Source organism: Corvus cornix, chromosome 2 (genome assembly GCF_000738735.6).
Source record: "Corvus cornix cornix isolate S_Up_H32 chromosome 2, ASM73873v5, whole genome shotgun sequence".
NCBI lineage: Eukaryota > Metazoa > Chordata > Aves > Passeriformes > Corvidae > Corvus > Corvus cornix.
The window spans coordinates 13,249,617-13,274,022 of NC_046333.1; the positions used below are offsets into that span (position 1 = coordinate 13,249,617).

A 24,406-nucleotide genomic window follows, 5' to 3' on the forward strand; every position below is an offset into this window, starting at 1 on the left:
TCCCCCGCCCGGTCCGCGCCGCCGGCGCCCCGCGGAGCCGGCCGGCTGCCCCCGCCCCGCCGCACCGCCCCACGCCTCCGGAGCGGGAGCCAGCGCCGCCGCCCCGCCCGCCGCCGCTGCGCGCCGGGGCAGGCGCCGAGCAGGTGGCCGCGGGCAGCGCCGCGGCATGTGAGCGGCCCCCGGCCCTCGGAAGGCAGCACCGGCCCCCGTCCTGCGCTGCCCTCCCTTCCCCGCGCCTCGCCGGGCCGGCCGCGAAGCCGGGCGAAGGCAGGGCGCCCGCAGCGGCAGCCCGGCGGCGGCCGGGGGCTGAGCGCCGCGCCCCGCCGGGGGGCGGCCGTGGCGGAGGGCGGAGGGGAAGAGGAGGAGGAGGAGGAGGAAGGCTGCGCGGGGTCGGAGGGACGCGGGAGCCCCCCAGCCGCGCAGGATGAAAGTCACGGTGTGCTTCGGGAGGACGCGGGTGGTCGTGCCCTGCGGGGACGGGAACATGAAAGTTTTCAGCTTGATCCAGCAAGCGGTGACCCGGTACAAGAAGGCGATCGCCAAGGTGAGGGGCGCGGGGAGCGCCGCCCGCGATCAATATGGCGCTTCCCGGAGTGGGGAGGGAAGCGAGGGGGAAAGTCCGGGCTGCCCCGCCGGGGGGAGCGGTGGGAGCGGGGCCGGGGGCGGCCGGCGGCGGAGCCCGCGGGGAGCGTGTGCCCGGCGCCGCCGCGGGGGGCGGGATGGGCTCGGCCCCTCCGCAGCGGCCAGCGCGGCCCCTCCGCGGCTCCCCGCGGGAGCCTGGCGGGCCTCGGCCCTTTGTTCGCCGGTGCCTGGCGGCCCCCGGAGGTGTCCGTGCGGGAGCCGCCCGAACCCGGCCGGCAGAGCAGCGCGGGGCCCGGCGGTGCCGGGTCTGCCCCGGGGCGGGTGGCGGGGCCGAGGCGCCGCGGGCCGGGCGGGAGTCGCCGCGGAGGGCTGGAAATCCAGCTCCAGGCTTCCCGGCCCTCCAGGCCCCGCGGGGAGGGCGGTGCGAGGGGACCCCGCTGCAGGGGCGTCCGGCGGCGCCCCGCAGGCCGCCCCCCGCGCCGGGCGAGGCTCCGAGGGGGCCCAGCAGCGCGGCCGCCCCGGCAGCTCCGCGCCCGCCGCGCCGCGGGGGGAGGCTGCGCGTGTGCGGGACCGTCCGCGGTGCCCCGGGGTGCGGGGAGCGCCGGCCCGGCCCGCGGCGGGGCTGAGCCCTACAGCCGCCTGCGCCGGCCTCCCGCAGCCCCATGTTGAAATTCCTGGCTGAGCGTGTGTGCAGGCAGTTGCAAACTTGGCTTTCCCTCCATAGGCAACTTGTTGGATTTTGGTTTTTTTCCCTTATTTAAAAAAAAAAAAAAAAATTCTTTCTCTCTCTCCTATTCTCCTCCCCCGCTCTCCCCCAACGTACTTTCTTGTTGCTGCAAACTTCTTTTTAATCAACTGGTTGGTTGGACAGTATGACTATCGTTGTCTGAGAACTTGAGCAGTGCCCTTCCCCTTTCCTCTGCCTTGTCTATCCAAGAAGTTTGTGTGCTTCTCCCCCTTAGCACTTCTGAGACATTTTACACTTCTGACCCTGGAAGTTTTGCTTTGGCAAATGCAGACTGCCAGGCTGTCCTGAAACATGCAATGGAAGGAATATTGTGAACGGTTCGTCGATTGAAGTGATTCCCAAGAAAATTTTTAAAATCAGTTTTTTCATAGAGAATTCCAGATGCTGGGAGGAGAAAGTTAACTGAGTTTGCTGTCACCTCCCCACCTGATTCCTGAAGAACATGGTTTTGAAGAGGGCAAACATATTCTGATTCTGGCTGAAAAAAGAGAAAAATGATTCTCTAGGGTATGGCTGTGGCTGCATACCAGCAGTCATTCATATACAGCATTAATGCACATGACAGTCTACCTGCATATAGGAGACAGGCTGAAAGTACCTCTCTGGTTAAGGTAAAGCAGTGAACAGTAAAGTGAGACTCTGTGGAGGACTGAATGCCTCATTGGGCCATTCAGATGAGAAATGTTTGCAACATTTGTTCATCAGTGCTACAACATTAATAAAAGTGATTATTTTGCTATGTTTTGTTCCAAAACTGTGTTCCATGTAACTCCTGTGGCAGTGGACTGCATCCTGGCTTCCAGCTATTAAGTTGCATTAAGGAATGGCAGTTGCATTCTGCAGCATAATGCTAAACCTGGGAGGGATTGAAGTGGTAAGCACTGGGGAGACACATGCCAGTCACCAGGAAAGGTTACATCATTGCAAATTGCACTTCAGAAAAGAAGTGGCCTGCCTGTGGAAGCATGAGGGAAAAAAACCCCCAAAAAACTCTTCGTTGACTATGGCCGTGTGCTTATTAAAAAGCCAGTTTGCAGAGGGGCAGCCATACTTTGACTAGTCCCTGGTACCAAAAGCTCTGTATTCTGGGTTAAAATGACACGGTGGTTTTATTTATTAGTATTTATATGGTGGTTATGCTGTATGCCACTGGTATGGACTTGAGGTAGCTGCAATTACTGAGATTGTTTTTATTCTATGGAAATTCTGTGGTTAAAAACAGTAGCAGTGTCCATGGCTTTCTCTAAGTGTTTTATACGGTCACTGTCAAACTTCACTTTTGACTGAAGATTTTCTGTGGTGATGTTTAGGTAGTAAGGAACTGGATCTTACAGTAATTAAGTTTTGTAAGTAGGCGTATAGTGCTGTTTGCTGTGTTCGCAGTAGAGTAACATAGTAATTTTATGGTTTGGATGCCAGAATTCCACAGATGACTGCCTTTTTGTAGCAGTTAGGTGGCTCCTTTCTGTGCTAATGTAGCAGATGAGCAAATCTCCACTTCATAAAGAGACAAGAAAGGGGACAAAGTAATTCCTAAACGGAGGGGATCAAAGTATATGTGCCCGAATGAACTTACAGTCTGCCAGCAGGTATCAAGCTGACACTGAAATCTACTTCACCACCACTGTGCTGTTATGGAAAGAAGCATATCTGGTGGAAGATTATTCAAAATATTTGAATGAAGTTTATGGTTTTCATACTTACAGGAAAACCAGCATTTCTCATCCTGCAAGAATGTGTGTCTACTGTATGCAGCAGTTCCTTCAGGAGAACTCCTCGAAGCCTATGAGAACTGAGTTGTCAGCCCTTCCCAGATCACCTCCCGCTTTGTCACGGTTTCCCGGTTGTGATTAGCCATAAGTGATCTGCATAGTGTACTTATGATGTCCCTGTGCAGCTGTAGTGAGGCAGCCCAAACCCATGACTGCAGAGTGCCAGGAGTGAATAACTTCAAAATTTGACCTCAGTGTTCTGGCTTGGTCTTATTTAGGTTCAAGAGACATGTCGAGAATGGAAAAAATACTTATGGAGAATAATCCACATAATAGTATGGTTCTCCTCTCTGTAAGATTTTAGGAGTTAAAAACATACAGATGACACACAGATAACACAACTGCAGATAACTGCAGTTAGTTCTGGGTGCTATGTCTTTGATTAGGATTCATAAATCTCCAAAAATTAATTATGGATTAACCCTCCTGTCAGTACTAAATCTTTGTGTGTGCAATTAGTTATTAATATGACAGGCTGTGTTTAAAGCCTGGCCTGTGTAGTGTGTATAAATTTTTCTGTACTTTTGCTTTTATTCCAAGAGAAGCTTTGTGTCTGAAACATGCTGCATTCTTTCTGCAGGCTGTGTTTGCGGGAAATGAACCAGCAAATGATAAGAGATGTTTGAAATCCACCTTGTTCAGGGCAAGTGGAGTCAGCAAAATCGATCACGTTTAATGAAACCCAGTTTTCATGGGGGCACACTAATGGTGCACTTTTGTGTGGCTGGATGGACTGATGCAGCCTCTGGCACAATCTCTGCCTGAGTCTTAAAGGAGTACAGCTTGGGCAGGGGACAGCTGGCTTGAGGAATGGTAGGTGCATTTTCCAAACCCTGCAGGGGTTGTGCAGATTTGGAGCAGGTGTAGTTCTCCTTATGGCTTCCTAGCAATTAATTTAATGGTTAAAAAGTTGCAAGAAGGTAAGAGTGATTTAAGAGGGGAGGTCAGCCACACGTGAGTGGCTTAACATTGATGGCAGGAGATGATGGACTGCACCAAAAGGGAGAAAGCACACAGGCAGTTGAGATGAAACATGCTTATCGAATATTGAACTAGTGTTAAAAGGTGGAAAATTATTATAAAAATGATGTATTGAGCAACTATCGAAAGGACGTAGTTGTGCATCTTGTAACTTTGGTTTGACTTAGATGTAGCCAGAGATGTTTCTGACATTTTTTGTTGACTTTTGACTGTCAGCATAATCTTTCATCCTTTGGTTTTTTGGGGTGGATATTGTAAGCATTTTACCTTTATCTTCTTTTTCTTGCAAGTAAAAATAGGTGTGCAAAAGTGGTAGGCAGGTATAATTTTTTTTTTTTTAATTCTAATGTGATGTAAATGATCATGGTAACCAAGAATATGAAATAGGAGATCATAGATATGCTGGAGTTGTTCAGTGTCGCATTCAGTCCCTAGAGGGATTGTTTGGTCTCCATAATAGTTCAGTCTGATGCCCTGCATATCATGAGCTTGTAGTGGTGTTCCTAGACCTTACAGATAACTCTCATTTTCTAGTTAAAATAAGTAAATTAACAGTTTTCCTGCTGAATCAAAAAGATTTTAATAGAAGTCTCAAGACACCTTTCCCATCTCCCTTACCAAATGCTGTAGGGAGGTGAAGTTTTGTGGGGGTTTTATGTTGCGTGGAACAATACTTCAATTGTTAATTTGAAAACTGCAATGCACTAATATTTGTGAAAAGAAATTGTAATCTGCTCTTTGATAGTGGTAGAGGCTGTTGCTGATAAGAGACCAGAACTCCGGGAAAGTTGGCAGTGTAAGCAAAGGTAACAGGTGTCAGATGACCATATTCTCGTTTAATTTGTACATTGGGGGCTTCGGCCACCCAGAGCTTAAAGCTCCATCTCTTTGGTAGGACTGATATTCATCAACAGGGAATTGTGAGGGGGGAAGGTTGTAGTTTGAGTGCATGTGTGTGTGAAGCTTGCTTTTTTTACTGTTTTTGATTTTATTCCCCCCAGTACCAGCTAACAGGGATTATTTGCTTACAAGTCGGTTCTCAGACAGCCGTTCTCTGCCGGGTACACAGACGGCAGCTTTGATACAAGTTATGTTCTGTAGAGCAACAGTTGCATGGTTCCTCATGACTGTGTCACTGGGGCATCATTTGTAGAGCCTAGTACATGGGTGGGTTGGTTGAAAAACTGCTGATTTTACTTGGACTTTGTATTGTTCTTGGTACATTCCTCGAGTCTGACCACTAGGTTTTTGCCACAGGCTTAAACGGATCTGCCACAATGCCCATTCAGAGACCTCTTTGGCAATACTCAAGGGCAGTAGTGACTAAATTTAGCATAAAAAAGATTTAAAGTTGGGGGTTTTTTTAGTGTGTGTGTGTTTTGTTTTGTTTTGTTTTTGTTGGTTTGGATTTCATTTTGATATATGTGCAAATATCAAGCCTTTTTTAAGTAGAAAAAAATCTTATAGGTTATTTCCAGAATGCACAGGAATCCTCTCAAGCCCAAAAAGGAACCAAAATGCCAAAAAAGTCCCTGTCACCCCTGCTGCTCAGTTGGCTGTCAGTTTAGTTCCAGCTGACATCCCCAGGATGATGTTTCTGGGCTCTGCATTCAGAATTGGCTGGGTAGTATTTCAGTGATTTACCTGAGGTCAGCCAGGATTCCGTGGGGCTCCTGGCAGTTTTCTCAAGCTGGCTCTTGACCTCTTCGCTGATGCTGGGCTCCCAACAGCGGCAGTGAAACCCAGCTGATGGGTAACGTCATTCTGCTGAGGCGTGGTGAACAGCAGTGGAGAGATGCTAATTTAAGGAAGATCAGTACTGAAATGGGTCATGATTGCTTCATGTTTAGAAAGCTGCTGTGTGATCCTGCAGGTTTGGTGCTGGAAATGCACCGCTATAGTGATAAATTCCCTCTGCTCATTATGGAAAACTTTCTTTTAACATGTTTTCTCCAACTCTCTCTGTGTTTTTGGCCAAATCCACGTTTTCCTGTCATTGTCTCATCTGTAAATACAGGTGACTCTTGCACATTGCAAGAGAAGTTGCAGGGTGAAGAAATGAACCTTTGGAGGGAGCGTGGCATGGCGGTGGCTACGGAGGTCCCCTGCACGGGGACTTTGCTGTATGGCAGTGCTGTGCCCGAGGGACCTGTGGCTTGCAAGGCAGGGAGCTGCACAAGCCCTGCCATGCCCTCTCTGCCAGCTCTTGCCTGTGTTCAGGCGTCCGTGAAATGAGAGAGGAGGCTTGTCTTAGGAAGGCCTTAGAGCCACGCTGGGGCTGTGATTCACCGCTGTGATTTGAGCAAGCAGGCACCCGGGATTATTCAAAGCTGATAAAGAAGGCTGAATTCTGTAGTGCTTACAGAGCGGGGCTTGAGAAGTGGACGGCATGTAAGCCTTCAACTTGGAAGGTGCTTTCAGTAGAGGATGTGTGTGGTACTGCTTAGCCTGGCTGTGAGCAGCACCTATCCCCGGCTGGACGGGGAGCATCATGGCTTTCAGTTTGGCATTATGTGGTTTCTCAGTGTTTCACTGTTACTTAACAGTGATCAAAGTGAAGTGTGTGTTTGTGGAAGAGTGGCTTGAGAGTGATTTCCCTTTGAGCAAAGCACCATTCAGCTGCTGAGCAATTCCTGTAGCTCTGAGGGGGAGGACTGTGGAGGAGCCTGTGAAAGCGCTCAGCGCATTTGGGGAATAGTTTCTGGAGGCAGTCTGGGGTTTAGGGAGTTGCCAGCCTTTCTTCTCCTGGGCAATAGCCTTCCACCAGTGGAAAGCCATCTGATTCTCGGAGCTTTTTACACTTTAACTTCAGTTATAGCAGTCACAGATGTTTTAGTTCTATTACAAAAACACCACTGGAAGTAACACATTCTCAGTTGTACCAGACTATGACATCTTTTAGTCGTGGCACATTTAATCTGGTAAAATAAGATGGAGTAAATGGGGGAGAAATGCTGGTGATCTTAGTTATACAGAATACGGTTCATGTAACTTTAAAACAATTTCCTGGTTCTTCAAAGGAAAACAAACCTTTTCATCCAAATATAAATTGAATGGATAAAACATGCAACAATGCTGAACCAGTGCTTATGTATATTGAAAATAAAGTGGAATTCTTCTAACATCAATCCAGAATATAGCACAGATGTTCTCACTCAGAAATATTTTCTGAGCAGTAAGAAAATAAAAAGTGAAGCAAAAAGTATTAAAAAATTCTGCAAGATACTTTAGGGCATCTGTGCTTTATTTTTTTTCCCCTCCTTTTTAATATACATTATATATTTTGTTTCTTTGAGGTCATTTTGATGTGATGCTCAGCAAGTCTGGTACTGGGAAATGGATAAAAAACCACCAAAAACCAAACTGTCTTTGAGCTAAGTTACATAATTCAGTGGGGCTGTTTAAAAAAACTGAGAAAGTAGAAAAGAAAACAGCAGCACAGTCATAATACTTGTTGAAATGACTAATATTACTAGTGAAAGAGAAATGAGTCAAATTTTAAATTGGGGAAAAAGAATTTTAAATTAACAGCTTTTTTTTTTTTGGTTTTGAGATAATCACATTAGTTTTACTTGTTACAATACCTCAGCAATGTCGGGGTTTTTTTCCTATGGGTATCCTTAGTTGTTTTCTCAAACTGGCCCCAGGTATTTATTAAATTGGAAATAATTGTAATAACTATTTTGTTGCGATATTTGCTTGCTTTTTTTTTTTTTTTTTTAATCAGGTGGTGGGTACTTGATGGTAACTTATTTTCTACTTCAGTTCCCTGGGGTGAAGTGATGCACATTAATCACCTATTTAGTGCTAAACAAAAGGACAAATGCATTCCGACTTTCTTACTAGAACTGTTGGACTGGATCCCGTGCCCTGCATCTCAGGGCTGGGGTCTCTCATGCGGGGGAAGAGGAATGAAGACCAAAAAAGTTTCTGTACAAGAGAATGATCCTTGCTGCCCAGGAGCAGAAACCAGCATCCCCTGGAGATGGGCCCTGGGATGCTGCTGTGTTCCTGTCAGAGACCATGCTCTGGTGCTGGAGAAGTTGGCTGGTGTTGCTTCCTGGATCGTTGTGCCTCCAGCTTGTCAAAACTTCTGTGGTGACAGAAACAGGGCTGGCAGAAGGGAAGTGACTGTGGGGAGAAGGATGGTCTTCTGTAGAGGTGGAATAAAGGATGGGATGTCTTTGGAGTTTGGTGGAAGGAAATGCTTTTGAGGTGGTGATAGACAGGTGCCTTTTTTTTTTCACATGAGTTGGAAATGGGAGTTTCCATGGAAGCGAGACACTAATGCAGTACATTAAATACAGACAAACAGAAAGCACCAAAGATGGGAAGAAATGGGTTAACTTGGTGCCCTGGAGGCAAGTGGTCCATTTAGCAAGAGGATGAAAAATTGACCTCAGTGGCTCAACAGATGTCACCCAAAGGCTTTCGTTTTAAAATAAACGTGTGGAGTTTATTATAGGAAGGTTTTCTTTCTGGGCAATAAGCTTAGTGAAAGTAGTGTATCCCTAATTTGATAGAGAAAATAGACACGGTTTTGGAAAAGCAGTGTCACATTTTTGGCCATACTTTACTCATTGTCTCATGCTTAGCCTGCTGCTGATGGAGTGGAATTATGAATTTGTTGCAGGAGGAGCAAGCTGGTATATCATTAGCAGTTTTCTTTTTAAGTGGCAACATTTATAGGATTTTTTTTTTCCGGGTGTGCATGTCTTTACAGACTGAGAATAGCAATTTAAAATGTTGCTGGTGTTGATGTTATATTACTAGAAAAAAAAAGTTACGTGGGTATAAAGTATTTTAAATGGAGATAGAACTTCTGGGAGTGCCTGTATGTTTGTGTGTGCACCCACTTAGTTGTTTTCATTTGTTTGAAGAAACGTAGCCACACTTACTAAATGGAAAAGTAGTTTCACCTTACCCCATCTTTTTTGCATGTGCTTTCAAAGTTGTTGAGTTACTCTATCTTCCCCCTAGGCAAAGGCTACATAGTTTTTTTCCTTCTCTGTTAGATGTTGGAAGCAATATCTTACTTGGGAGAATCTTGCAGTGATATACCTCTTTGCACATATAATGAGAAGAACAACTTTGTTCCAAGTTCTTTGAGTCCTGAACAGGAAGGAGCTGAATTCAATAAATATTGGAAAAATTACTTCTGGGGATGCTGGAGTGGCTCTGCGACCACACAGCTGAAAGTTTTGTTGCTGTAACAACTTAAATGACAGTTGAAAAACCCCAATAAAATGGAAGCTTCAGAACCTTTTGCTTCTTTAATAAGCTGCTAAGTGAAATAACAAAGCTTGATTTAATTTGACCTCTCCAAGAACCTGTTGGACCAAATGCTAGTTGTGTTGTTTTAAGTGTGCATTTGTTTGTGCTGTCAGTTTTCCCCTCTGCCTTCCTGTAAAGACCCTGTGCCTACAGCTGTAAGCACCAGGAGAGCAGCCAGCTACCAGGTACCAAAATAAGACTAATTTAGGCAGCAGGGCTGTGGTGGCCAGGCTGTGGTGGCTGCCCATTCCTGGTGAATGAGCTCTGGCCTCAGCACTGTGTGCAGCCTGAAGAGGGAAGGGATTTTACTCACCTTGAATTTGTCTCTGGCAGTAGCAGGTTGCTGGAAGACTGCTAGCCTGAAGTGTTAGGCTTTGCTAAAAGTTAAAAAGTATTGTGCAATTATAATAATTTGGAGAGTATTATAATAGTAGGAGAGTAGTCATCTCTATACACTTCACTTACTCTGCTGGGTGTTTCTGGTTTTTATTACAGAGATGAGTGCTGGGTGAGAGAAGTAATGCTGCTGCTTTTGGAGGGAGATGAGGGGAGGCAGCCCAGCAATGGCTGTGGCTTTCCTGGAGTGGGGAAGCCGGCTTTGCTGGGCTCCTGCGAGGTGTGAGTGTGAGGGGGCTCGGCGGGAGGCAGCAGCTCAGGTTTGGATCAAGGTGAGGGTGTGCCTTGGGTCAATTGCTTAAACGCTGACAAAGCTGCTGCTTCTCTTGTGGCACTGTAGGAACAAGATGCCTGGGGATGGGGGAAAGGAAAAGACCCGGCACAAAAGACTCCTCCACCCTCGCTCAGTCAAACTGAGTCCTGTCTTCTGGGCATGGTGCAAGTTCAGAGCATTGTTGCCAAATCCTGTATTGAACACTTTCTTTAATGTCATTAAGAATACTAATTTGAGAAGATAGGTTTGATGGGTTTTGCTCTCACTGAGTTTTTTTTAACAGCAGCTTTAATTGCTCTTTCTAGTTTTTCTTCACATGAAAAATAGCACAAATAAATGCAGTCTGTAATAATTCTGGAAAATTTGATGTCTGAACTAAGAAATATCAAGAAAAGTGGACTGGCTGAAATAAAGTAGAGCTTTTAAATCCAGAATACTGTGTTAGCATAGGCTCTCTTTGTAAAAAAGCCAATGAATGTGATTTTAAATGACTATAACTCTATGCAAAATATTTGTATGTTTAAGAGCTTCCATTTGAAGAGAAAAACCTTCTGAACTTACCTAACCTGGTCTTAAAAGAAAATGCTCTGCTCTTTATGTAAAACAGCATTTTTAGCTTGTGGTTGTGTTAGGCAATGGAGTAGTCTCCTCACCCTGTTCCCAGTGATCACTCAGGAACACAATGCTGTGGTAAACTAAACCCAGATATTAGTGTGTGTAAAATGTTACTGTAATAAGTGTCTTATAAATATCTCCTTTATTAGTATAGCTGTTTGAAGTAAGTTCCTGATAACCCTTTTGTTGCTTTGGCGTTGCCATAAAATAGCCGTTGTTAGCTTGAAGCCCCTGCTAAATTGGAAGCCACAGGTAATGAATATCCTGTATTGTATCTTTTGGTGTTTGTGAAATATTTAGCTGAAAAGGCTCCTGGTCCTCACCCTGTCTCTATGGAGGTAAGAAGTTTCTTTTGCTGGTGAAATTCCCTAGCTGAGGAATGAAAGCAGCAGCGAAGGGGAGCTAGCTTGTATGAAAAGCTAATTTGTGCTGAGTTAAATATTCTTTTGATATTTGAATATGAGGTAATTAGCTTGAATGTACTGCTGTTTACCTTTTAGCATCTGGAAAAGTCTGAACAATCTGCTGAAGGGAACTGTATCCTAAATCTACTTCCAGAATATTTTTTTTACAATCATGTATTTCAGACTTGACTAAATCTCCTTTTTGTGGTGGTATTTTCCCAGTGGCTAGTGACCTGTGGGAGAAGTGCTGAGCTAAATGGTTGAGGAAAGGTTTGGGCAATGGCCTAGTGGGCTGTTCAGGATGATCAGGTAGATCCATATAGTTGTCCCTTTTCTAAAAATGCTGTCAAGGTGGACCTGTAAATGCTTATGCATGCATGCATACTACTCTTCCCAATGAAAAAAAAAGTCTCAATATTTACCATAGCCATCCACTGTACTTGAGTCCAATTTGTATGAAATGGTCTATTTTATTCTAAATTACCTCCATTTCATAGTTCAGCACTTGCTTGGTCTCAGAACAAAATAAAACGAAGGCTTTTAAAATTTGCTTTATGTGAAAGTTATTAAACTATTTGGAATCTGTAAATTGAAATAGCTAATTCTGTAAAATGTATGTCTTGTTTTCACAGAATCATAGAGTGGTTTGGGTTGGAAGGGACCTTAAAGATCACCCACTTGCAATCCCCTTGTCATGGCCAAGGACACCTTCCATTATACCGGGTTACTCAAAGCCTGATCCAACCTAGCATTGAATAATTCCAGGGGTGGGGCACCCGCAGCTTCTCTGGGCAGCAGAGAAGTTGCAGATTTTACGGGTTTTACGGGTGGTCTCTGTTACCCTTTATAAGACAATGTATTATGTCTGTGATTAGACAGTGTGTAAAGACTGCTTTAACTCTAGCAGCCTTCACAAGTTGCTTCTGATTCAGTGAGCCAGTGTTTTGTTGCTTTCTGAAAGACTTTGTTTCCAAAGGTTGGTGGATGCCAGAGACATGGTGAAAAGAGAGAATTAAGACACAATGAGCCCACATTTTTTCTTGATCACTTGAGGGGATTAAAGTTGTGTGTGATACTGAAATAAAGTCTTTCTGTAATTAATTAGGGTTTTAGAAACATGCTGTTTATCATCCAGAATTTTCCTGTCATTTTTTCAAAAAGTACGCTGTTCTTTCTGAACTTAAATGTGAAGTGCAGTAATTTGCTTTATGTTTTGTATTACTCTTCAGTGTAAGCTAGAAGCTGAGATAGGAAGCAGAGATCTGAGCTCAGTTTATAGTCAACAGCCCTTGGCAGCCTGCCTTTCACCTGATGGGCTGCTTGGGAAGCCAGCCTTTGGGGAAGACCACATGGCTTTGGATTTGTACACAGTGCCTAGATGGAATAAATAAGAGTGTTGGTTCCTTGCAATTGCAAATTGTGCATTTCTCAGCACGAACAGCAAGTTGCAGACAGCCTGGTGCTGCTCACTTGCTTTGCTGACAGGGAGGGGCTGTAAAATCAAACACTGAGCTTAGAGATGCCAAGGTCTACCTATTTTAACTTTGTGGCTTCCCTCTCCCTCTCTCTAAATAAGTAGGACTACAAATGCAGCATGATATATAAAAGCAAAGCTGTGGAGTCCTCCCCCCCACTGCTTGCATCTTTATATATAGTTCATTCTGCAGATCAGACTGTCACACCTGCTACCAGCCTCCTTCAGAGAGCAGATTGCAGCCTTGCAATTTAAGTGCTCCTAACATATGTTGGTGATACACCAGCAGCAGGACAAGGCTTTTAGCTTTGATAGGCTCTGCTGGTTTGGGAATGTTGTTAAATGGACAAGAGAGAAACAAAATAACAGAGTAATTTTGAAAAAAAAAAAGTAAAGTACATAGCAGAAGGCTAAAGTGAATTAATAAAATTTGCCGCCACTTTTTTTTTTTTTAAAGCATGGATTTTAATACATATTATGCTTGGTATAGAACTCCACTAATAAAGCTTCCCCTTTGTGTCATGACTTACACTGTTGCCCTGGTTATTGCCATGGTGTTGAATTTCCATGTCTGTATCCAGACTCACTGGTGCTGGGTTGCACTTGCTATGTTCTATTGCGGGGACCACCTCTGTTACTGCAAGGCAAGCAGAGGTTCTGATGTCCTGCGTGGCTGGGCTGCCTTGGTATATTCCTTGCTAGTAGATGAATAGATTTTATAACTTGCTTTCATTATAGCATGAACTATTCAAACTGCCTTAATTTTCAACATGGAGGTAAGACAGGTTGTGCATACAGGTTGTTCAAGTTGTTAGAAAAGACCAAACATTTTTTGTCCCTAAACAGTTAAAAGATTCACTAACTCAGCTCTATTTCAGAAGTTCAGAGTGTCTTCAGAGAAGTTTAATGTGGCTTCAGTAATGTATTGTAAAAAAATGAGAGGTACTTTTTTGTGAAAACTATTGCTTACTCCATTTTAGCAAGTTTCCTAGTGCACAGGAGCCTGAGTTATAGAAGAGAACAGGAGAGACTCAAAATGCTGTAGTTCAGATTTAAGAAACAGTTACAGTGTCTTTTGGTTCCTTTCAGAAGCATTGGCTGAATCTTGTGGTGTAGATACAGGAAATATCTGGTTAGTTTTGCTTCCCTGCTGCTGTGATTTGAGAAGGAAAATGTATGTATCAATGCTCTGCTTCTTCAGGTGTGAAACAGGGGCACTAACTTGGCCTGCATTAACTTGGAAGGTTTATTCCAAACACAGGTGATGGAGTATGGGATTGCTCACCTGCGAGCAGCATTGTGTATTCCCGTGGCTCATTCTCTGCAAGAACCTCATTAACTGCATTTCACAACAGCACAATGTTAATTGCAGTAAGTGAGTACTCGCATAAAGTCCTTCAGTGGTTTTTCTCTGCATCTTTCTTTGACCTTAGGAAAGAGAAAAGTACTTTGCTGTACTGGTTGCCTGTGCTGTGCAGCAAAGCTGTGGTGCGCTCATCAGCTGTAACAGCATGCAACACCCAAACTACTTGCAAGGAGATGGCTCTTCAGCACCTACTCCTCTTAACAGGGCAATTTCCTTCTTTGCTCTGCCTCCTTCACCCTTCGAAAACAAAATCGGCAAACGAATGTCATAGCATGAGATTGGCAAGTATGGATTTATCCCCACAGGGTCATAGAAAAAGAAGGCACAGGAGGTCACTGTCTCATCCAGGACCACACAAGCAGTTTGGAACCAAACTGGAAATGAAGTGCTGACCTGCTGACTCCTTAATTGCAAGACTATCTTTCCCCTCTAGTAAGGATGTGGTAAAATAATGCTGTATTTAGTCCTTCTCCTCTCCTGTAACTCAGCCACTGTATGAAAAGACTCACCAAGCTTTGCCAAGCTGAAAAGAGAGTAGCTTGTGCTAATTGGCTGTTGAAAAGAAAGTCTCTTCATTTTAGAAAAGTGTGGAATCTGTGATGTTAAACTGCTTAATGTCTGTTTCTTAAGTAATTTTTTTCAACTTTGGTTGAAACTTACATATAGAACCTGTCCTTGGCAGTGTAGGATGTTGGTTGATTCCAGTATTGTTTAAATGTTTATAACTTAGAATGAAAGTAAAGGAAATGCTTGTGTTTGACTTCAGTATAGTTATCTTAAGGGATTTATGAGTAGTGATTTTTTTTTTTAAGTGGCACACTGAAGCCAGAGGAGGTCTGTCAGTGATGTGTTTGGTTTAAATATGAGAAAATTAGAGAAGGGAGAATATTAATCCATTATAGTAGAGTTTAAATCTGTTTTTCAACTTTTTTTCCTTGTTAAAGTTCTGTAATACTCTCCTAATACAGAAGTGTTGTAAATAAGGTGGACACGGCCAAAAAATCTGAGGTAGTTGGTAAGTGCTCTAATAGTGTTCAGCTGATGCTGGTAAGACAGAACTGTCTTCATGCTTATGCGTTATTTTGTTTAGATTGGTGGAGTTAGTTGCCTCGGTCTCAACTTAGCTTGTAGACTACTGTGTTACAGATGCTGATTTAAAAGGAACTCAATCTACCAAAACTTTTTAATCCCTTCTGCATACAGTGCTGAAGAAAGCATGTTTTCCCGTTGTTAGCTATAAGAGTTCGTGATTATAATGTCATATTCAGGATCTCTGTATTGGGAATAAGGAAATGTGCGGGACTGCAGTAGGGCTAGAGACAGCAAACAGAGGAGTGCTTGCTATAGTGCCAATTTAATAATAATAAAGCCTGAAAATTGGGGTTTTGCAAATTATAATTCCACACTAAACCAGTTCTTTTAGAATGATTGGTTTGACTTTAGCAAGTGGTTTAGCTTTTGTATTTTAAAAAACGTGCTACAGCATAACTGCCATTTATTGTTAACTGCTTTTGTTGAAGCCTTTGAGTTTTATTAACAGCTGTAATAGTCATTGTGTTATCTCCAGCATTCTGCAAAAATGTGGCTGGTGGACTATGCAATTGGGGGCATTTATGAAATAATTTTAGATTACATTATAACCGTTGCTCATCTTTTTCCTCTAGAATCTGTATTTTCAAGTGATTCTGTACAGCTGTGGTAAACATGCTTTTATTAGGCATGGTTAGCCTGAGAGATTTCAATGAAATCTTGTAGAATGTATCTCTTAACAATTTACATGACTTATTTTGTGTTTCTTCCTTGTTTTGGCATATCCCTCTTATTTTAGACAGCTCTCTCCAATAGAAAGCCTCTGAGAAAAGAAAAGCTGCTTGTATTTAGATTTAACAGTCCTGAAGTAACAGTGCTGACACTTTGCTTCCTTTACTGCCTTTGGAAACAACTATTCCTGACCTGTTCAATGGCATCTCTGTTCTTGGCTTTTTCAGAAAAATTCATTTTTTTCTACTACATTCTAGCCTCTGTTGTTTTCTTCTGGTGTTGTTTCTGATTCTTGCAATTGATTTTTGCACAACAATGTTCCCTTCTCTTGAATGTGCTGCATGTACATCAAAGATTCTGGTTTAGAAGGTTTCCTTGTCCTCATGCATTTCTGAGTTATATAATGATGCTAGGGAAGGAAATAATCATACTTTGGAAACTTGTACTGTAATTTTATTTATTTTTTTTTAGGCTGTCCCCTAGCTGTCTTTTAGGCTGTCTTTGAGCTTCTTTTTTTGCTGTTTTAAGCTCAGGCTATTCCCTATACCAGAACAGTAATCAAAGAATTCCATATTGTCCTATTAATCTTGCTGATTAGTTGATGAGATGAGTTGTTCCTTAAGGCATGCAATAGCAAAACAGAAGGGATGGCTGGTGGTGTGCAGGAATGATCACAGCAGCGCGCTTTTGCTCCGGCCTCTCTCCTGCTCTGTCCTCATACGCCTGAGCTCGCCATGTGAGGAGGATTCAGATGGACAGATTTTTAAGCTACCAGCCATACTGTCATGGGAATTCTGCAAATGCTACTGAGTCAGGACTTTTTTAACAAAAAGTTGAGTTTTATTGAAAGCAATTGAATTTCAATGCGTGGTGATGAATGGATGTATGGTAGTAGGGCTCTGCCAATTCAGATGTTGCTTTTTTTTGTTTGCCCTGTACTTTGTAAATGGGATATGTTTCCAAATGAAGATTGTTCTGATAATGACTTAAAAGGATACTTCTGTTTCTGTTCTTCCCAGGTTGCATTTATATTGAATTTGTACTCCATTAAATAACCTTAAAATATTTATTTAACAACTAGTGATAGTTTTTTCATGTAAACACTTTTACTTAATCTTAAGAGGGTGTATAGTCAGCATTTCATCAATAACAGACAGAAAATGCGTTGGATGAGCTTATTGCCAAGCAAGCTGGAGATAGAAATCATTATTAGAAAAAAACCCCCCAAACTGAGCAATGTGAAGGAGAGGAAATAATTTAGTCAAAAATGGAAATGGGTAAATAATTTAGTTAAAAATGGAAATGGGTAACTGTGTGTATTATATATCGATATACTTTTCACTGAAGTACAAAGCCTATAAAATCAGGTTTGTTCATTGATTTACACATTGCTCAAACATGACTCTGATCTGAGTCAACTGAACTTCTTTCCTAGGAGAAAGTAGCATAGCCTGAGGATCAGAAACCCTGAGGGATGCTTCTTTTTTGAATCTTATGTTTCCAGGTGGAAAGGGAAATGTTCTCAATTTTCTCTGTCCCTTCTTTTTTACTTATTTTTTTTTCCCCTCATCTGGAAATGATTTTAGCTGTGGACAGACTGTGCTTTTACAAACCAAGCATGCTTCCATGCAATTGTGCTATTTGCTTGCTGCTTTATCAGTCCAGGGCAAACTGTTCAATCTATTATTTTACAGTACCTCCTTTTTATTACACTTGCACAGAGCATGGGCATGGTTGTTAACATTCAGCTGTACTCTGTACAAAAGAATAAATAGGAGTCATCCCAGCTCTGCTGGCCACTGAAATACCTTATCTGCTTTTCTGTTCTAAAAGGCTTATTCACGTTTTTCCCTGTATCTCCTCTACAAAGCACAAAAGCTTTGCAAACATCCTATAATTCGTCCTGTATCAATCAATGGAGAAAATAGTCTGCTGTGTGTCTGGAATTTGATATTTACCTATGAAATCTGAAAGGTAGAGCATCTGAAAAAGAAATTTGTCTCAGCCCTTCTTTTGCTGTACTCTGTGAGAATGCCATGCTTAGTAAATATGCTTTTGAGTCTTGGAATGAGCATGTATGGTACCAGGCCCCTCAGGGTAAGGCTTACTTTGTTGTGGCATGTTATGTGATCAGGTTTGGTTAGAAACTGGGTAGAAGTACCCTGAAATCAGCAGAACTGTGTCCAGGCAAAGGGATCTGCTGGTACAGCTACTTGTAAAATTCTGGAGCTAGAATCTTAATGATACCCATTTAGTCCCTTGTGACTTGCAGTTTTTTCAGGTAGTAGCCCTGCAGTTGGATTAATATTGTGCCATGAAATCTGTGCAGAGCAGCTCCCCACCATGAACAGGAGTGGCCTTGTTCCCAAGAGTGACCCCATACAGTTCCCAGCTCTGATCAAGGCCGGTACTTTGGGTATGACTGGATCACTGGGGATTACAGCAGGCAATGGGGGTGGGAAGGAGAGAAGACAAAAGGGTGTGTTTGTGCTGGGCAGTTCATGTTGGTAAGCCTGCTCTTTGGAAGTGGTGAATGTCACCAGTGTCACTTGCTTGGGTCACTCTGCAGCGGTACTCGTGGAGAGAGTTGCTCCATGGGCGATTGTGACATCCAGGGACAGGGAACTTCTGTGTTATCCTGACTGTGTCATTACCCTTCCCTAAGCTGCCATGGGGTGATGTACCTGAGTGAGTGACAGCCCCTCCTGATTGCCTGTCAGAGAGGTTCCCAGAGTTGGCTGAGATGGGCTTTGAAGGACCTCTAGTGAAGTTGAAGCCAGTGCATTTATAGGTAAATGCTGAGTGATTCTCTTGCTGTTGAGAATGTGCCCTGTAGTTTCAGTCTGAATATAGAAAATGACTTTTTGGCCTTGTGTGTTGAAGCTGATGTAGTGGGTCTTGGGTTTTCAGAAGCAGATTATGTTTGAACTTTTCTGGTGGCATGGGAGGTCCCCAGGTATCAAAGTCTTCTTTACCTATGGATAATTGCAGGCTTTGTGATGACAATTATCCTTCCTGTTCTGGATAAACATTTTGAACTAAGAAATAATTGATATGTAAAACTGAAGAGAAAATGGGTAAAGTAGTAAGAGACTACATTTCATCTTGCAATGGTTTATCTTCTGGATAACCACAGGATTGAATTTCATTTGATTTCAGTTACAGGAACAGAGTCCATAATTAAGGAGTTAAGTGAGTATCCTGAGAGTCAGGTTACTGATATTTTGAGGAGTTACTTAAGTTAGCTTCATTTTTGTTCAGAGGTGGAACTTTTATGGGTTTGTATTTGTATCAGGTTACTGATATTTTGAGGAGTTACTTAAGTTAGCTTCATTTTTGTTCAGAGGTGGAACTTTTATGGGTTTGTATTTGTTTTGGTATTTCTTTTATTGTCACTCTCATACTCGCACACACAAAGATTGTTCTGTAGTAGAGAAGTAGAGTTTAGTTGCTGTTTTATCAAGAAAGAACTTGGGTTTTGTCCTCAAAAACCCCCAAAATTTCCAGAATGTGTTTGGAATGGCCTCCTGAAATGCTTTCCTGTGACAGAGCACCTCTACATGGGTAGAATTTCTCTTCAGTGAGGGTACGTGGAAGTACTCAGTGATTCAGAAGTCCCTCTGCTCCACTCTTGTAGTTTGGGATGAGCATGAAGTTTCATTTTGGGGTGATCTGACATCAGTTGCTGTAGGTAGCCTGCTTCCCCTCATGGGCAAAGGTTGAAATTTCAGTTGTCTGGCAGTCTGGGGGATGTGGTTCCCAAGTGAGGGGGCTGCTCTTCAGTTGCTGATAAATTGCATGAGTGTAAGGATCCACAGGATTCCTTTCTAGCAAAAGAAAACCACAATGATGTAAACCAGTAACTTATCTTCAGAGTTTTGTTTTCTACAGTTCTGCTGAACCCTGTACATACTCCTGAGCAATGCATGTGCTTTCTGCAGTGTCTTTGCCTTTGTGGCTTAGGGCTTACACATATTAAAACTCTTTGAGAGTAGCCCATTCACTGGTGAATGGTATTAGTGATTCAGATACCTATTTTCAAGGGCAAAAGAAATAACAGAAATCCTGAGCATGTTTTTTTGTTTGGCAATCATTTTTAACACAAGAAATGATGCTTTTTTAGCATTCACAAGCTAAAAAATAGAACAAGCTTCGAGATAATTTATTATAATCAGCTACTGTCATGTCTCATGATCTTTACTACGCACTGCTGGTTAAAGGTGTCTCATTGCAATTGGAAGGAGCAGTAAATGGAATAGTGAATCAGCTGGGATGACAGCTGAGTCAGGCAGCCACCCTGCTCATGTGATGGAGAGTGTGTGTGGACTCTGAGCACACCAAGGCTGCCTTGAAGCTTCAGGTGTGTATTGAGAGAATATGTTGAACTTAGATACTCGCGCTGAGGTGGGAGTGTGTACCAAGGTGTCTGTGAGGAAGAATACAAAGGTCACCTTTGCATGAACAAGGAGAATAAAGATGTTGAATTTTTCATTGAAAAGGCTTGTACTTGTCAGGGTTTAGCCACAGAGAGTGTTTGCCACTATGAGATTTAATGTCAGAGTGTGTGAGAGCTGTTGCACCTCACTAGATGTGTATGCTGCTCTCTCCAAAACCCTTACCCTTGTTTTTGTTTCATATTCCATACTGAGAATTAAAACCCAGTTTGGGAGAGTTACCCAAGTTGGTCTGTGTAACTGTCAGCTTCTTGTGGATGCTTTAAGACACTTTTGTAGCACAATTTCTTGTATTAAATGCTGTTGTTTTACACAGAGACTATGCACAAATCTCTAATTGCAGCTCTTATTGATACTACAAATTGACATCCTCATACTTAGGTTATCTTCAGCTCCCTCACCTCAGTTAAGTTTGATGTGTGTCGCAGAGTTTATGTAGCCTGACTGCTAATTTACAAGGTTGGAGTCTACATAAGCTCTGTTTAGAGGCAGTGCAGAGAAATAAATGTCTTTAAGATGTGTTTCACCTGTCCTGAAGTAGCCGTGTGAAATAGCTCAGTTTTTAGAGTTCAGGAGCTGGCTGCAGCATGCTGCAATTACTTTGGCACACGCATTTCCAATGCAGACTGTCCAGGTGGCTCAGGTGGGTCCCAATCATTACACGTGTCCCTTTGTCACAGGCCTGTATTACACTAGGGTGTGATCTTGCTAAGTGGCTGCTGTCCGTAAAAGTAAACATATGCATGGAAAAACCACAGCTACCTCCCTGAAAATACCTGCTAGCTCACTGTGTGGCCATAGGTAGGTTGCACTGTCTTTACATGGGATAGAAATGTTGATGCCTTGCAGGATGTTGTGAGGGCTAGACAATGTCTGTGTGAGACTGTGCTTATTAACTCATTCCTGAAGTACAGACTTTCCTCTGCTCTGGGGACTACTTAACTCCATGGAGCTGAGCCATGTTGAGAAAGGCTTCTTTATGTCTGTTCTTGCAAGGAGGGGTTGGCACACTCCAGCTTCTCCCATTTAAGGCATTTACTCCTATTCCATCAATAATTTTATGATTTTTTTTTAAGGTCAGCAACTTGAAATTATTTAGAAGAATCCTACATATATTTTTCTAAATAAGCTCAGATAAACTTTCCAAACCCACAGTTTAAAAAAAGGAGCATAAGACCCTGTTCATATCTATAATCTATTTTTTTCCCCAGTATTGCTTCCTAGTTGTCTAAAACTTCACACTGACTTTTTACATGTTACAGTAAATAATTTAAAATTGGTTGTTTCAACCAAATAAGGTACTGAACTGTGTTTCAAGATCCATATCCCCTCTCCTTCTGCAACTTTGAAACCAGACAGCTAAGTGGTGATCACGTAGAGGCAAATAGGTTTTGCATGTGCCTTACCCTTGCATATGAGATGTGAAGTATTAATATTGGGAACCCTGGAAAAAGTGCAAGAGAAGTACCAGGGTTGTAACACCACTTCTGTGTAGTGAAAAGTGGTGTCAGTCAGCTACATAGGCGTGTTGCAGCCCATTCAGAAGCTGTTTGAAAAGAAATCAGGGCCATTGTTCCTTCTATTGTAAACATTTTGTAACTCTAATTTATAAGTATAAGAAGAAAACAGTTGTTCCTGGAACTAGGGAGTTGTTATATAGTGTGTTGGGGCAAACAAAGTGTATTGTTTGGCAATTTATATAATGTAATTTAAAAAATGAAGTTCTTAGTGGAATGCCCTTCTGGAGGTAGTCAGTGTCAGGTAACCCTAATCTACAGACAGCCTGTTACAAAGATAAGCAGGTCTAAAAAGTTGCAGGCAGTTACTTGCACTGTTGTGGAGTAAACAGCTTGCTAGTGTTGGTAAATTAGGCAGCACAATTTTTACCAGTTCATTTCATACCATGAACACTATCACACACAAACAGGTTGTCACAGTATGTTGGATCCAGATGTACCAAGAGGTGAAGTGGTCATTTGCAGTCTTGAAGGGTAATGTTTCCAGTTCAGGATGGGCAGGCATCAGGAACTTTGTACCACTTCTGGTGGTGCTCTTGGACTGAGATTTTTGTAATCCTATTGTTATAATATTGCTTGCCATTGCTCAGCAAAATACCAAAAATTGTTTTAAGGCCGCAAATCTAGCTCTTCTACTGAAACAGTTTTAACTGCCAGAGCTGTTTTGTGTTGAAGTTAGAGGAATTTGGAATATTCATATGGAATATAAAAATACATTTCTCTTGGTTGTTTTGCAAGCCATGTCTTCATTTATGTGAGCAATGAAAAATCCATCTGCAAACTGGTGTTTCTTAGCCAAATGATCATAAAATCTGTTTAGAAAGGCTTTTTTTTTTTTTAATTAGAAGAAACTTCCACAAGATCCATCTTCTTTCTCAAGACTGGGTACTGATATCTTACCAGGGAGCCTTCTTTTTGTTTCTGCACTGCTTCTCACTGAAATCCTTAGTAATTCTGTGCTGTGTATCACTGGTTTATTATTGCTATTATTACTGTTTTTCCCAGTGTGGGTCTTACCCAGTGTTTTTCCCTGCAGTATTTAAGTGAGTGTTTGTTGAGTTGGTAGATGAAGGGCGTGTGCTGGTGGGCACTGGGCACTCGGGAGCAGAGTGGGTATTTTAAAGCAAATCTGCTCCTCAATGCAGAGCCCCGTGAGCTTTGCCAGTTCTTCCTCAGTTTCCATGCGGCATTTTCCCAACCTTTCCTGGTGAACATTGATACTTACACTTGCGTGTCCTGAAATTCTGATGTAGTACTATTAACATGTTGTGAAGCCAGAGGAGCTGCTTATGTGGTGATGACACCATTAGTTTTTTGATTTAGAGCTGCTCTTGTCCTTTAAAAAGATGCTTCACAGCTGGGAGATCTTGTTTCTGTGAATCCAGGTGGGAATTCTCAGCATTTTATCTCTGCGTAGTGTGAACAAATACAAAGTATCATGAATAGCATGATACTTTGAGACAGTAAATGAGACAGTAAATCTGTATGTGGTGAATTAGTGATCAGAGAATCCATTGGTTCAGCCAAATTCTGTTGCAAGGTCGAAGATGCTTTGCCATCTGCAGTGACCTGTGAAGCAGTTGGGTTGGTGCATTGAGTATTCAGGACAGAAAACCAAGCACCTTTTCAGTGCACAAAGCTTGCCTGGTCAGGCCTTGCTAGCATGAGAGTTCACACCAGGTAAATCCCAAAATTTCTAGTTTATTACTTACTTCCTTGAAGTTTTTAATTTGTCAGAGTATTCACTTCAGACATTTGCACAAATTTGAGGTTCTTGAAAGTCTTGCTGTGCCAACATTGCCAGGCTGATACAAGTGGGCTTTGAACGTCTTGACGTTAGTAGTGGTTTGAAATGAAGTATTCAAATTAACAACTCCCAGCCTTAAACCAGACTGCTTTAAAATCTTTTATGTTCTGCATGGTGGATGTTCAACATAGAATTTTACTGTGAAATATTTAGAATATCTGTGCTCATTAGGTGCTGGTATCTGAGTGAAAGAATAGGGCTATCTAGCATTGTAAAAATATATACCAGTATCAACACTGGTCAGAAGAAGGAATTCTTTCTTCCAGGGAAAATGTATTCTCTTTCAGTTGTATCTCTTTAAGTTACATTGCATTCAGGTGTTGCTTATTCTACTGCAACTTGAAAGATTTTTGGGGAAAAAACAACATGTGGAAACTCTGAAGAACTGTTGGGAGTAATTGCATACTTCATCAGGGAGGTTAGCATACAGTTGCCTGTAATGACCATAAGCTTTGTTTTTCTCATTCCTACCATTGCCTCTTTATTTGGAATGATCTTGTGCCTTCTCAGCCCTCTAGCCTGGGTTTTGAATAGTGCTTTAAGAAGACTTACAAAAACTGCCATTGCTTTGTAAAATGGAAATGGAGTATACTTGCAGAACCAGTAGGTAGCTGGAGTGTGAGGGATTTTCAAAGTTCCAGGGTTGGGTTTTTTTTTTTTTTTGAGACCATTACTGACATTGAAATCAATAGCAGTTTAAGGTTGTATGCATTTGTCATCTTACACATGTTTTTTCTCCTAAAACAAGACACATGTTGACTTTTCACCTGTGCTTGGAGCCACTTGCAAGTCGAGATATTGACTCCCATAGAAGCAGCAGCCATTCTCTCCTTGGTACAGTGGACATGGGGAGGGAGCTTGTGCATGGCTGTGCCCCAGGGTGGTGGGGTTGTTGCTTGCAAGGGGGGCAGAGCCTTCTGCTGAGAGTGGGTTAGAGCCAGAATAGAGAAACAATTTTTTTTTGTGTGAGGCAAGCAAGTG

At 42.6% G+C, this 24,406-nt stretch overlaps 1 protein-coding gene across 20 annotated transcripts in view; it reads left to right on the forward strand.

Annotated features, from left to right (window-relative positions):
• The first annotated feature begins 347 nt into the window (after positions 1-347).
• The window catches only part of PARD3 (par-3 family cell polarity regulator), a 451,552-nt gene continuing 427,493 nt past the window's right edge, over positions 348-24,406 (forward strand). For 13 of the 20 annotated variants that reach the window (XM_039570203.1, XM_039570253.1, XM_039570220.1 and 10 more), the window contains exon 1: positions 349-544. In XM_039570203.1, the coding sequence (XP_039426137.1) occupies positions 425-544 (120 nt within the window). In that variant the 5' untranslated portion in view covers positions 349-424. Of the gene's footprint in view, positions 545-24,406 lie in introns of all 20 variants that reach the window. The other 7 variants (XM_039570251.1, XM_039570274.1, XM_039570279.1 and 4 more) reach the window with 2 other exon arrangements.